Source organism: Dipodomys merriami, unplaced genomic scaffold (genome assembly GCF_024711535.1).
Source record: "Dipodomys merriami isolate MVZ:Mamm:240054 unplaced genomic scaffold, mDipMer1.0.p SCAF_8, whole genome shotgun sequence".
Classification (NCBI taxonomy): domain Eukaryota; kingdom Metazoa; phylum Chordata; class Mammalia; order Rodentia; family Heteromyidae; genus Dipodomys; species Dipodomys merriami.
Window position 1 is genome coordinate 6,674,791 of NW_027206401.1, and position 14,661 is coordinate 6,689,451.

At 43.4% G+C, this 14,661-nt stretch overlaps 1 protein-coding gene across 2 annotated transcripts in view; it reads right to left on the bottom strand.

The window, feature by feature from the left end:
- The window catches only part of Snx9 (sorting nexin 9), a 63,235-nt gene that overhangs the window by 18,308 nt on the left and 30,266 nt on the right, over positions 1–14,661 (bottom strand). For both annotated transcript variants that reach the window (XM_070010851.1, XM_070010852.1), the window contains exons 5-7: positions 7,352–7,517; positions 5,741–5,885; positions 3,510–3,594 (exon numbers count right to left, since the gene is read on the bottom strand). In XM_070010851.1, coding sequence (XP_069866952.1) covers positions 3,510–3,594; positions 5,741–5,885; positions 7,352–7,517 — 396 coding nt within the window. The remainder of the gene's footprint in view (positions 1–3,509; positions 3,595–5,740; positions 5,886–7,351; positions 7,518–14,661) is intronic.

The window sequence follows — 14,661 nt, forward strand, 5'->3', positions numbered from 1 at the left end:
TTGGTGGACCAGTCTTGCTTTTCTTTGAGGAGGTGGATATTGGTGTCAGTCCCAGGTAAAATGTCACAGACAAGGAGAACACTTGTTGGACAACTGCTGTTCACCAAGATGGTTGGTCCCCGGGGAGGCAAGATGCAGGGGGGCGGGTCTCAGCTTCTCTAGACTAGCTGTCTCAAGTTATATATAATGAAGGGCTGTTGTTTTCAAATTCCTATCCCCCCCTGCCCAGACTGGTTAAGTTTTATGAGCTAAAAAAACGCACAACTGGACTCCTCCATGCTCTTGTATTACTATCAAGTCTTCTACACACTGTTTTTACACTTATCTCATGGTATACTGGAAACAGCAGTTTTAAAATGGACAGTTGGTCTGTGGATGGTATTTTGATCAGCATTATTCTAACTACAGAAATGACTAACTGGATTGCACAGAGGCTGGTATTTATTGTTTTACCATGTGCGTGCGTGCATGCGTGCGTTCGTGTTGTTCCTCAAAGGCAAGACTCTCAGAGTCAGGCACGGTGGAATACACCTGTAAGCCCAGGACTCAGTATGTTGAGGTTAAGGAGACCGTGGATTAGAAGCTACCTGGAACTTCTTCCCCCAGAAGACCCATGCTAGCTATTTTCTCTTGGTACTGCTTGTGCAGAAGCAGTGGGCTGGCCTACTTCCTAAGCCAGGTGCATGCCTACCCAGCAAAGAATGTACAAAGAAGGCAGGTCCCCATTCCTCCCACACTGTCCTGACCAGGCTTCTGCTAGCACCAAGGTGGGGGGTGATCCTGGAGTGGGGTAAGAATGGAAAGCAACCAAGCTTGAAGTGGGGTGCTGAGAACTAGAATGTAAGTTCTGAGCTGTGGATCACTTCTGCCAGGCATCTAGGTGACAATGGAACTACCACCCCACATCTGGCTGTTTCACTTGTTTAAAATTAAACCCAAGGCCATGGAGGCATCTTCAGTGAACCTTGGCTCCCGGGGACGCTCTACATCCCCATCAGGTTCAAGCTGCATCACTCTTTCAGAAAGTTTGCTATAGAAAGGTTATAGATCTGAGATCCAGAACAATGGATCTTATAAAAAACACATGAAGTGCATCGGCAGTTCTTACTATCTTGAAAATATGTTATCTTCTCACATTGTGATTTAAAAAAAACCCTGGGTTATGTTGTTCAGGAATAAGGTAAAAATTAAAAAAAGAAAACCAACACAAGGTCAATAAATAACACTACTTCTTTCTTGCCTCTGACCCTCTCTGTGCTGAGAGTGGGCTTGAACTCATGGCCTCAGGCTCTTACTTAGCTTTTTCCACTCAAGGATGGCTCTCTGCCACCTGAGCCACACCTCCACTTGCAGCTTTTTGTTAGTTAATTGGAGATAAGAGCCTTTTTAGCTTGTCTGAGCAAGCTAGCTTTACACTAAGAGCCTTAGATCTCAGTCTCCTGAGTAAGCTAGGAATATAGGTACGACCCACCAGCACCCAGAATAGAAAACTATTTATAGAAAAGAGGTTCATTCAGAGTTTCGAGGAGGAATGAAAACAGGCTTCAGTTATGTAGTTAATACAAGTATGGTAAGAAAGTAAAAGAAGCTGAGGAAGACCATCCGTACTGAGCTGGAGGAACAGAGATTTGTGCAGGCTGAGACCTCCATGTGGAGGCAAGCAGATATAAGAGCAAAAGGATATCCAGTCCTCATTCTGTTTTAAGAATGAAACAGGATGGAGTATAAAAGTTCAGAGGTCATTAGTCAGGGAGGTGACTGAGGACATTTAATAAAGGACTAAAGAGAAGATCTCTGGGAACAAACACTATCTGGTCCTTAGAGGAGGGGATCCAGGAGACGCTCCCAAACCTGCAGCTCTGACGGCTACCTTGGGGAACATCTGAGAGGAAACACTACCAAAGCACAGAAGCAGGTCTCTGCTTTCTTTTGTCTATGGGGTTCATGTCCACCTCTGTCTAAAACTCAGGCACAGGCTGCACCTCTGCCAGGTCTGCCCTGTCTGTGACAAAGCCCAGAACATGACGTGAAAGGCCACAGGCTCCTAATTCAATGGAGTTTGAAATTTAGTGAAAAGAAGGACACATGTAGAGGCTTTTCACAAACAGCCTTGCAGAAACAAATTATTTGTTAATCTAACTACTTAGAAGATAATTACTCCAAATTTGCATTGAGGGAAAAAGGATAAAAGGGTCTTTCCAAGATCTTAAGCTTTTCAAAGATGCTGAAATAATTAATTATATGCCCAGTATATCCAGTATCACTCCTGCAATTTCATCATGTCTCCCACGACCCACAGACTATACAATAAGACCAGTGATTCCTCATTCTTGTTTGTATCAATGGTGACTGCATCAAGGTATCCCCTTGTGCTTACACTTAGATCATTAGGTTCAAAAAACAGGCATGGCAAGGCTAGGAATGTGGCTCTGTGGTAGAATGCTTGCCTAGCATACATGAAGCCCTGGGTTTGATTCCTCAGTACCACATACACAGAAAAAGCTGAAAGTGGCACTGTGGCTCAAGTGGTAGAGTGCTAGCCTTGAACAAAAAGAAGCTCAGGGACAGTGCCCAGGCCTTGAGCTCAAGCCCCATGACTAGCAAACAAACAAAAACAAAGAAAAAAACAGCCATAGTTCTCTTTTCCAGAATTTCATTTCATGGGGAATACAGAGCTATATACTATCTAAAATAAAATCTATCAGTCATCAAAATACAGCATAACACCAAAGACTGTGTATGTTGTGTTAGCAATAACCATTTCCCTAATATTACTCTAAATCAATTCTAAAGAAGTCATTAACTCCCAGCTTTTATATGCTTGCTCCTTGAGTTGACAGCTGGCTTGCTAGAAGAAACACTATTACCAGCATATTGGAAAAGGTACCTATTCTCTTATTATATGTGCATTTTCCCAGGATAGAAACCTAAATATCTGAATTGAGTTTATTAGCTAAACATATGGGGCAAGTAAAAAACAAACAGCATATGGCTTATGCTTCACAACACTTTAGAAAATAAGAAAGTATTTAAAATACATAAAATGAATATTGTTGGTTCAGTATTAATAGTCTGAAATACTCTAAAAGTAAAAAATACCTGGACAGGGCTGGGAAGGTGGCTCAGTGGTAGTGCTTTGCCTTGCATGCATGAGGCCCTGGATTCAATTCCTCAGCACCACATAAGCAGAAAAAGCCGGAAGTGGTGCTATGTCTCAAGTGGTAGAGCGCTAGCCTTGCGCTGAAAAGCTGAAGGACAGTGCCCAGGCCCAGAGTTCAGGCCCCACGACCAGCAAAGAAAAAAAAAAGAATATCTGGACAATAACAGGCATTACTTTATGCTAACTATTTATAGGATCCCTAAAATGCTAACCTACCTATATTATCAGTTTTTTAGAATATTACATCTATTTAAAAATATCTCCCCAAAGTCTAGTAACTCTCCTAGCTTTAAGGTATTATCAAAGACCTTATTTAGAAATAAAGAAACAAACAAATGAACAAACTTACAATGATGGGAATTTTCTCTTTGGGTTTTGCTAGTTGCTTGGCCAACAAATATTGCTCCATTCCAGGTTTTGCAAATCCAGGAAACCTGGTCATGAAGACAAGTGTTCATAAGTCTTGTGTCTTTTCTTCTAAGAATTCTACAGTTCTCACCCAGGTTACCCTAACACACCAGTTTTAAACTTGTTCTTTCAGATGAAACAGAACTGGAAACTGTGGTAAGTGAAACCAACGTAATCAGATGGATCAGTGGCCAGGGAGCTGCTTTTAAGCTCAACAGAGGGAAGAAAGCAAGCAGCACGATTCCAGCAGGTGTGGTAACTCATGAGCATGTTACCGGCTCACCAGACCCCACCCACCCCCTCCCCTAGCCCTCAGGGTTATCAATGATGTGGCCACAAGGGCGATGGCCACACTACATTTGCCCTTTAGCACACCCAGTTGGAGAGGCTAGTCATCCCTAATTTCTGGTACTGTTCACAGCATTTGTGTCATTATCTTCTGGACTGGCCTTAAGAACCAGTTTATAAGGCAGGGCAGAAGTCTCCCTAGTGAATCAATCCAAAGTATAATAAATTTGGCTACTTCCAGGAAAATTAAAGAAAAAACTACATCCAAATGGTATTCCTCAAATTGGGGAATATATGCATAGCCATTTCTCAAAAAGAAAGCATTCATTTGGGGCTTAGATTTTCTTTCTAAACTTACAATGGGAAAAAAAATTCTTATTTTTACAAAATCCCAGCTGCATCACTTGGAATTCATTCCAATACCAAGGCAAAGGCCAATGTGACATCTCAGGTCCTTTATCCATTCTTCATTCTCAAGCTAGCTTCCCTGCAGTTCCCCACCCCTATCCCCCACTGTAACACAGCACCTACAGGAGATCACAAAGCTGGGGGCAGGGGCTGCAAAGGGAAGCTCCAGCTCTGGGAGCCTCAGCCTCCCCATGTGAAGATGGGACCAAGCACCTCTGAGCCAAGGGGATGGAAGCCTGATGTAGCGACCCTAGTGCTGTATGTACTCAGTGAGTTAAATCACAGGGAGTTGTGTCGTCATCTCCTTGCAACGATTCCCTGCAGCCTCAATGGGGTTTTCTCCCTGCTTCCTCAGCACTGAGAAGTCTGCCTGCCTCACAATTTATCACACGTCATTGTCACTGCTCAATCCAGCAGGCTGGTGGCGCCTTAGAGAACATACTGCCTACGCAGGACCTGGGAGGAGTTCTGAGAACACACTAACTACTTCATGAATGAATAGTCTCCCTTATATCCCCTCCATTGAAGAACCTGTACTCTTGTGGGAATCGCATACAGCAACAACTCCTGGACCAGCCAGTCTCTGCAAGGGCAAAGCATACTGCACTTTTTGGTATGCTACAGATCATAGAAAAACTGGTGCTGACTATGGACACCTAGTTAATATTCTCTGAGCAGTTATGTACTTTAGTGATTACCACAGCAATCTAAGATGGAGTTCAAGCATATTAAGTCTCTGATCTCCCGCTCTGGTATAAGGTTATGTTCTATAACTACAATGCTGCTGTTATACAAAATGAATTACTGAAAGCTGCTAATACTTAAATAGTTTTAAAATGTGTTGCAAACTTAAGTGACTTCTTTATGTATGCATTAATCAAATAAGAATACATAGGGATTTTATTTTTCTTAACTATTTTTGTGTGTGTGTGTATTTTCTTTTTTTTATTCTGGGGATCAAACTCAGGATGTTGTACTTGCTAGGCAAGTCCTTTGCCACTCAACTACATCCTAGTCCAACAGAGTTTTTAGTTGTTCCCAGTACCAGAGAGACAGAAGCCTCAGAACACAGGTTTAAAGAGGACAACTTGAATGACATTTTAAGACAGAAAGAATCCTTAAAGCTAACTTCTTTAGAGCTGAGGAAAATGAAGTTCAAACAGGTCAGCAAACTCAGAGCAAGTCTCAGGGGCACAATGCAGAGAGGAACAAGAACCGGAGTCTCTGCTTTGCAAAACAGGGTCCAGAGGCAAATTACATTTCAATGGCTTGTAATCATACTTTACACTTAGGTTTAAAGAACAACTTTAGAATAATGCATATCACTATTGGCTGAAGGGATAACTTCAAATTTGAATTTAAGAACTCATATATAGCCAAGAATCAGTAACTAATTTTATTCTGCATGCCACTGACCCCCAAGAAAATACATTACGTGCCCAGATCCCCGCTACCTCTACTGCCATTTACACTGACTTGTTAAGTGGCAGCTTCATGGACGAGGCACCAGGCCGTGTGCTTCCTCGCTGGGCACTGCCTGCATCAGCCGCTTCCGAATCCTTAAAGTAAGAGGACTTGGGCTCATCCCAGTCTTCGTCCCAGTCATCGTCATCACCAGTTGCTAGAAATGGGAGGAGAAGATAATCGGTGCAGAACATGAGAAAAACATAGAAAAATAAATTACTTAATTTTCTGGTAACAACTGACTGATGAAAGGTAGAAAGCAGGGTGCGGTGCAAGAGTACAATGTGGATGCTGTAAGTAAAGGCTCTTTATAAGTCAGCGTCAGGGTTGGATGATTTCTGCTTTTTGGTGGAAAAGAAAAATCAGAAAAAAGGTAAATATGAATATTAAGTACATTAACTGTGTGTGTGTGTGCCTGTCCTGGGGTTTGAACTCAAAGTCTGGACAGTGCCCCTGAGCTTTTGTGCTCAAGGCTAGCATTCTGCCAACTTGAGCCACAGCTCCACTTTCAGCGTTTTGGTGGTTAACTAGAGACATGTCTTTCAGACTTTCCTGCCTCGGCTGGCTTGGAATCACGATCCCCAGACCTCAGTCTCTTGAGTAGCTAGGATCACAGGTGCAAGCCCCTGGTGCCCAGCTGGTCCACTAAATTTTGGCCACAGCCCAAATTCTTTATACAAAATAGTGCAGTATTTGCTCAACTCCTACACACATCCTGCTATACTTCAATCATTTCTAAATTACTTATAATTCTTAACAATGAGAACAAAAGTTGTGTAAAAAGTTGTTACACTCGATTGTTTAGACAAAAATGAGAGGGGAAAATAAGCCATGTTCAACACAAGACAGACTTGTTTTTGGTTATGGAAGGTGTACGTGGCCTGGGGGAGGGGAGAAATTTTGAATGAACCCAGGTTGTTGAACCTGAGGTTTCAGCACTTTCTTTGAAGGACCTACGGTTGCAAAAGGGCAGGCTGTATTTAATCTCCCACTCCAGCTCCTGACACAGTCTAGTCCCTTGGAATTCACTGGGTAAGAGGAATAGCTTCCTTTCTAATGAGGTAACTTATGGCACGCTCTTCAACAGGGTTGGTCCCTCTTGATAGAGGGATTATGATTAACCAAGGCATGACAGAGGCTTAGAATTTTTAGCCCAACCACACCCTGAGACGGCTTAATATCAAGTTAATAATCAATCATGCCTATGTGATGCGGCCTTTATCCCTGCAGCGTGGGCTTCTTCACACTGTGTGAGGTGCTGGAGGTGGAGTGCCAGCGAGGGTGTGGATGCTCCACGCCTCCCCCAAGCCTGGCTCTCTGCATCTTCTCATCTGGTGTTCAACAGGATCCTGACTTCCCTCTGCCATCCACGGACTTGCTTTGTAAGTCAGGCGTTTCCCTAAGTCCTGTGACCTGCGCTAGCAAATTAATGGAATCTGAGGAGGGGACTGAGAGAAGGCAGATGGGCCAGAAGGACCGTGTGGAATGGCAGAACTCCTGGGCAGTGTCCTCTGGAGATCTGGGAAGCTGGGAAGCGCCTGGGGCCTGGTCACTGTTGTGCTGGCAGAAATGGCAAGACCAGTTTGGTTTTCTGTCTCTTTACCTTCAGAAGCCTCTCCTCACCTGGTCCTTGGTAGGCCTGAGGGTGGCCGAAGGCAGCATCCCAGTTGTTGGAAGTGTTTCTCTGCGTACCAGTTGCCTCTGGCTTGGCTCCCCAGCCATCTGAGCTGTCCCAGTTCCCAGATTTAGGGGTGTTCCAGGCTGACCAGGGGTCATTACTACTACCAGCCTGTGGGGACAAGACAAAGAAGGAACACTGTGATATCTAGGAACTGACGCCATTCAGTAATGGACTGTAAACGCAGAACCGAAGGGTTGAAAGCCAATAGAATTTTATTTAGTAATTTTAAATCTCAACAGTTACACCCCCCCCCCCAAAAAGCAAAACACTTCTGATGCTGTATTTGCTTAGGAACTCTGCATTTGAAAAACAGACACAAAGAAAGCATCAGACTTGGCTATAGCTCTTTCTTTTTCCTTCCAGTCAGTAACTATTTCCCTCAGCAGTCTTCATTGCCAGCATCTCCACACCCCACTGTGTATACACAGCCCCAAGTAACGACTGTTTTATGGTTTTTAAACTCACCTATAGAATTTTATACTGTTGGTGTGTGTTTCCCAGTTGGTGTTTTTTTTTTTTTTGTCGGTCGTGGGGCTTGAACTCTGGGCCTGGGTGCTATCCCTCAGCTCTTCAGCTCAAGGCGAGCGCTCTACCACTTGAGCTACAGCGCCACTTCCAGTTTTCTGGTGGTTTATTGGAGATAGGAGTCTCACGGTCTCTCCTGCCCGGGCTGGCTTTGAACCGCGATCCTCAGATCTCAGCCTCCTGAGTAGCTAGGATTACAGGCGTGAGCCACCAGCGCCCGGCCCAGTTGGTGTTTTTTTATTACACCTGCTTAAATGTTTTATAGCAATCCATTATATTTTTAGTTAAGTAATTTTTATCTGAAAAAGTAACACATGTATAGTAAAAAAAAAAACACCAAAAAAACACCTCAAATGGAATGAAAGGATATACAACTGAGCAACATGTCCGCACCTTAGGATACCGACTAAGGCAACTGTTATTGCCAAAAGACAAAAGCACAGCAAGCTTAGTCATAAATATCTCAGCTTTTATTCCTGATTCATGAACTGAGCAGCTTCCAATCTATGAAAGAGATTGAGAGGCTGTGCAGGGCAACCGTGACCAGCAATACTGATGCCCATGTATCTTGTTTTCAGTATCCTAATAAGTTCCTAAAAAATAGCTTGCTGTGTTTGATCTAGAATAGGTGATTTTCAACAAGCAAGCACAGGAAAAATGGTATTTAGAACATGCTAATACCCAACACTGTTAAAGTGACACCTGTGTTAGGAAACTCATCTCAGCCACTGTAGAAAGGTTGGAAGATAGGGACAGGCTGAGATGGATGGATATGTGAGAAAGCAGGAACAGTAAAATCTAGAAGGTAAAGATATGAAACTTGCTTAAACTTTTTGTCCTCAAAAATTTTAACAAGGGCTGGGAAGGTGGCTCAGTGGTAGAGTACTTGCCTTGCATGCATGAGGCCCTGGGTTCGATTCCTCAGCACCACATAAGCAGAAATAAGATGGAAGTGGGGCTGGCACTCAAGTGGTAGAGTGCTAGCCTTGAGCTGAAGAGCTGAGGGACAGCACCCAGGCCCAGAGTTCAGGCCCCATGAACGACCAAAAAAAAAAAAATTTTTTTTTAACAAAATGGAAAAATGAAACAAGCTCTGTTCAACCACTGTCGTGTGAGCTTAGAGTGACACTAGTGGTGGAAATGGCAGGTGCACGCACTATGTTTGATAAGGCAGGAAAGTGGTACATGTGACAGTCCTTTGCCACTTAATAATGGACAGAGCATCAGGCAACTGTGTTGTTGCGCGCATCGCAGGTCGCAGGGTAGAGTCTCACAAATCTGGGAGGTATCAACCTCGACACACTGGTCAATAGAATTCCATGTGCGCTGTCACTATGGCTCCCAGGCCACGATGAACAAAGCAGTGCAAGGTTAAACCAAACACAAGAGAAAATGTTCAATCCACAGTGGCAGTAAGTGCAGCATACAAGAGGCTGCAGTCAATATAACATGGTAGTGTTGCACAGTGAACTTTTTCTTAAGCTGAAGGAGGGCATTCCAAAATAATGGAATAAAAAGTACAGTATAGTAAGTATGTAAACCAATTAATACACCTGTTTACCATTATCACTGAGCATTATACACTGGATTAATAGAGCCACATCTCTCTCTCTTTCTGTGGTACAATGATTTGAACTCAGGGCCTCATGCTTGCTAGGTAGGTATGTGCTATAGACCACTTCAGCCACATGCCACTTTTTCTGTTTTACGTTTTAGATAGGGTTTGTGCTTTTAGTGAGTGGCTGGTTTTGTACCTCAATACTTCAACGCTCTGCCTTCTTAGTAGCTGAGATCACACAAGTGTCCCACTAACCCCAACCCTGCGACACACTTTCATAGGACTAGCAGCACAACGAATCACTATAAACACCTGAGTGGTCAATGTGCTATGTTAGGCTACAACAACATTACTGAGTGATGAGTTTTCAGCTTTATTGTAATCTGACAGGGCCACTGTTATTTATATGCAGTCTATAGACCAAGGCACTGTTAAGTAGTGTACAACTATATATATCTCCACCTTAAAATAAAAAGGTGCTCATGAACAGTATTGTCATTAAAACGAACACAGCCTCAAGTGAGTGCTAGCTAGCATGGCTGTGACTGGACAACACACACACACACACACACACACACACACACACACACACACACACACACACACACACACACACACACACACACACACACACACACACACACACACACACACACACACACACACACACACACACACACACACACACACACACACACACACACACACTTTTTGGGTCAGTCATGGGCTTGAACTCTGGGCCTGGGTGCTGTCCCTGCACTCTTCAGCTCAAGGCAAGTAAGTGCTCTACCACTTGAGCCACAGGGCCACTTCCGATTTTCTAGTGGTTTACTGGAGATAAGAGTCTCATGGACTTTCCTGCCTGGGCTGGCTTTGAACTGTGATCCTCAGATCTCAGCCTCCTGAGTAGCTAGGATTATAGGCTTGAGCCACTGGCGCCTGGCAAAAACTATATTGTTATGTAAAATGGCTAGGAGAACACTGATCTACTAGAAGGATTTTAAATCCTACATAACCACAGGTATAGTGATGAAGGACTTAGGCTCTAAAGTCAATCTAGGTTTGTGTCCCTGCTCTACCACTCACCAGTTGCATATACAGCTTCCACTGTATTTTTAAAGTGGCTGTAGTTACATTACCTTCCTAATAGGGCTTTTATTAAGTATTACATGGTATAATCATGTAATAATAATACAAAACATATAACAGAATACTAGTACATAGCATGTATTCATTTAGTAAATTATCTTAATGTATATGGGAACTCATTTAAAATAAAAAGAAAATAGCCAGGTACAGTGGTACATGCCTATAATCACAGTGGTCAGAAGGATGCCAAGTTTGAGGCTAGTATCAGCTAAGACACCTTGTCTTAAAACATAAAATAAAACCGAAAATATAAAAATAAAATATAAAGAAAAGAATGAAAACCAGTATTTTTTTGAAACCAGTGTTTTCTGAGCAAATTCCCCATCTGAGTACCACATTTATTAGCTTATACTACAAATAAGAAGGCCAAACAGTTTTATTGCAAATGGTTCAGCACTAAGTCGTATTACTAGAGAAGCTTAGAGAAAATTCTAGGCACTTACAATCTATTCTTTTCACAAACATAAAAAAGGCTGGAGAGAGAACTGACATCTTCTGTGTGCTGAACGCTGAGAGCCTCGTGTGTTCAAATCTAAGTCCTACGGTGACGAGCTGGGTTACGACACCTGCTTTATGTACGGATCCCTCAGCTGCTAACTTCATGGCTCTCAGCCTCAACGGCTCCTTTCCTTTGTCTGTCAACTGCAGCCCTGTTCAAATAACAGCCTTGTGTTGGCTGCCATTTCAGTTTCTCCAGTTTTTCCTTCCACCTTTCCCTCCCTGGTCATTTCTACCAAGCATCACTTCCAGTCTCTTCTCTGCCCCTTCCCGGTTGCAGGCATTCTCACCCACAGAATGTCACCCGTTCACTAGAGCTCACTGCCCAGGGACAAATGCCCCAGTGAAAGCCACACATCAATGCCTGCAGCGTCGTCATTCTTCAGCCGATGCTGAAGAAAAGCCTTCTCGAGACCCTTTACCTGAAACCATTTCCTCATGTGGGAAGAAACACTTGTAAGGGTTGGTAAATGTTTATTTCCTCTTACATTTAAGTTTGAAATTTACCTTATTTATGAAAGAAGGAGAAGGAGAAGAAGAGGAAGGTGGTGACTGGCTGCGACTTTCAACACAACCAATCTGAGCCAAAATATCAACCTTAAAATAAAAAGGTGCTCAGTGAATGGGTGAAGAATATATCAGAAGTTTTAGCTCAACACTGCAAATTTATGGCAGAGCTAAATTCACTAGAAAATTCTGCATGCCACTCACTCACTCACAAATGTTACATGCAAAAAGCCCCCAACTGTCACAGGCTGGCACGCAGCAACAGTTAGCATCCAAAGTCTGATGCTCGTACTACAAGACAGTATCATTAGCTAGGCACTAGTGGCTCACACCTGTAATCCTCCCAGGAGGCTGAGATCTGAGGATCACAGTTCAAAGCCAGTGTAGGCAGGAAATTCGGCAAAACTGTTATCTTCAGTTAAACAACAAAAAGCCAGAATTAGAACTGTATCTCAAGCCCAAGAGTGCAGCCTTGAGTGAGAAAGCTAAGGGGCAGCACCCAGGCCCTGGGTTCAAACCCCAGTGCCAGTGCATATGCAAAAAAGACAGTGTCACTGAAGCACTAAAATCAATTACAGGTAGCCCAGAAGGAATGGAACAAGTAATCCAGAGAAAAAAATACAGACAATGTTTCAAAATGTTAAGATTTTGAATCTTTTGATTTCAAGGGCACTAAATATGAGTGTGCCTAGCCGACATGAACAGCACTGTCACTAAAGCGAACACAGCCTCAAGTGAACGCTAGCTGGACAACACAACAGTCCGGCCAATTCATGAGCTCTGAGGCGACAGAGAACAGCTTCTTAATGTGTACTCTCGAGGTGCGGCGTCTTTCTGACATGGGGTCACAGTTTTGCTTCCATGAGGCCACTCAACAAAACTGCCAAGAGGACAACTGTCATGAGCCCAATTTCCAGGTCTCATATCCTAGCCTCACAACTTCCCAGGAGGTCAGTCAGTATCATTACCATTTTTACCGTGTTGTATTCTTTCCCAGGTACCACTCTCTTGTGAAGTGGTGGTATTTTTTCTCATTTTACAGATGCAAATGAAAGTGAAATTGGAAATCAACTAATACACAAAGATGACAATCAAGATGGAGTAACAGACCCAGTTTAATTTTAAGTTCTCACTTAAAATACATTAAAAAGATGTTTGGAGAGTACTCCCACTTGAACTTAAGGCCTTGCATTTGCTAGGCTGGAGCTCTACACTTGGGCTAGGCCTCCTGGCCTGTTACTTGTAGTTAATTTTAAGATGAGGCCTTGCTTCCTGCCCAGGTGTGAGCCTCCTGCAATGCCTCTTCCAGGCTTCTAGCAGGTGCACGCTCAGCTTGACTCCATGGAGATGGAGTCTTGTGGACTTCTCCACATGGGCTGGCCTTCAACTGTGAGCCTCCCAATCTCTGCCTCCCACATATACTGGGATGACAGGTACGTGCCACAACACCCAGCTATGGGCTGAGAAAGGAGTCTCAAGATCTTTTCTGCCTGGGCTGGCTTTAAACTGTGATCCTCCTAATGACAGCCTTCCAAGTAGCAAGGATTACAGGCACAGGCCACCAGTGCTCAGCTTATATGAAACATTTTCAATGAAAGACAGTGAAAGGGGTGTGCATGAGAAAGAGCCAGAGAGAGCAAGACAACAAGCCAGAGGGAGAGGAGTACATATGGAGAACTGCAGAGGTATTCAGGTCTGATCCTGACACCTGATCACCATCACATGAGGCAACTGCCCAATACCAGATAGATAGAGAGTCACATGGGAAAACTAAGTCCCTACATGACTGCTCCCACCAGTCAGAAAAGAAAACCTCACCATGGGTGGTGGATGGGATTCAATACAAATGAGGGCTTTGCTTCATAATGCCTCAAAGTAACTTGTGTGCCCCAAAATAAGGCTCAAAAGCATAATGGGAACACAAGAATATCCAGTGTTAGCCGGGCACTGGTTGCTCACGCCTGTAATCCTAGCTACTCAGGAGGCTGAGATCTGAGGATCACGGTTCAAAGCCATCCTGTGCAGGAAAGACCGGGAGACTTTTATCTCCAATAAACCACTAGAAAACCAGAAGTGGTGCTGTGGCTCAAGTGATAGAGCGCTCGCCTTGAGCTGAAGAGCGCAGGGACAGTGCCCAGGCCTAGAGTTCAAGCCCCACGACCGACAAAAAAAAAAAAAAAAAAAAAAAGAATATCCAGCGCAGCAAGGTAAAATCACAATGCCCAGCATCCATTACAAAAACTATCAGGAGCCGGCTGTTGGTGGCTCATGCCTGTAATCCTAGCTACTCGGGAGGCTGAGATCTGAGGATCATGATTCAAAGCCAGTCCAGGAAGGAAAAGCCATGAGACTCTAATCTCCAATAAACCACCAGAAAACAAAGTGGTGATGTGGCTTAAGTGGTAGAGAGCTAGCTTTGAGCTGAAGATCTGAGGGACAGTGCCCAGGCCCAAAGTTTAAGCCCCACAACTGACAAAAACAAAACAAAACAAAAAAACTATCAAGAATGGAAAAAAGCAGGAAACAGACCCATCACCAAGGGCAAGCTCAGTCAATTGAAGCAGTCCCAGAGAATGGAATCAGCAATATTTAAGAGTAATAAAACTTTTGAACGTTAATGCGGCAGAATAAATAGCTTTAATGGACTGTACGAAGTGACAACTTTAAGCACAAAGAAAACAAATAGTCTAGTGAGTTGAAATACATTAGATCAATGCAAATCCATAGGTCCATAATACTATAAAAAGGAAGACAGTGAAACTCTTCAGTCACTATTTGAAACAGTTATAAAACAACTAGCAATTATCCTGAATTTTCATAGAAACTAGCACTCAAGATAGCTAACTAGCTCTCCAGCTGGTAGAAGTTGCTACTCTACAGAAGAAACCAGCACAGCACATGTAAAACATCATATATTCAGGCAGGGTCTAACAACTGGTGATAAAGCATTAGGTGAATGGATGGTCGTGGTGAACTCATACCAAGTAGATTACTTTCTGGTCAGAAGGTGAAAAC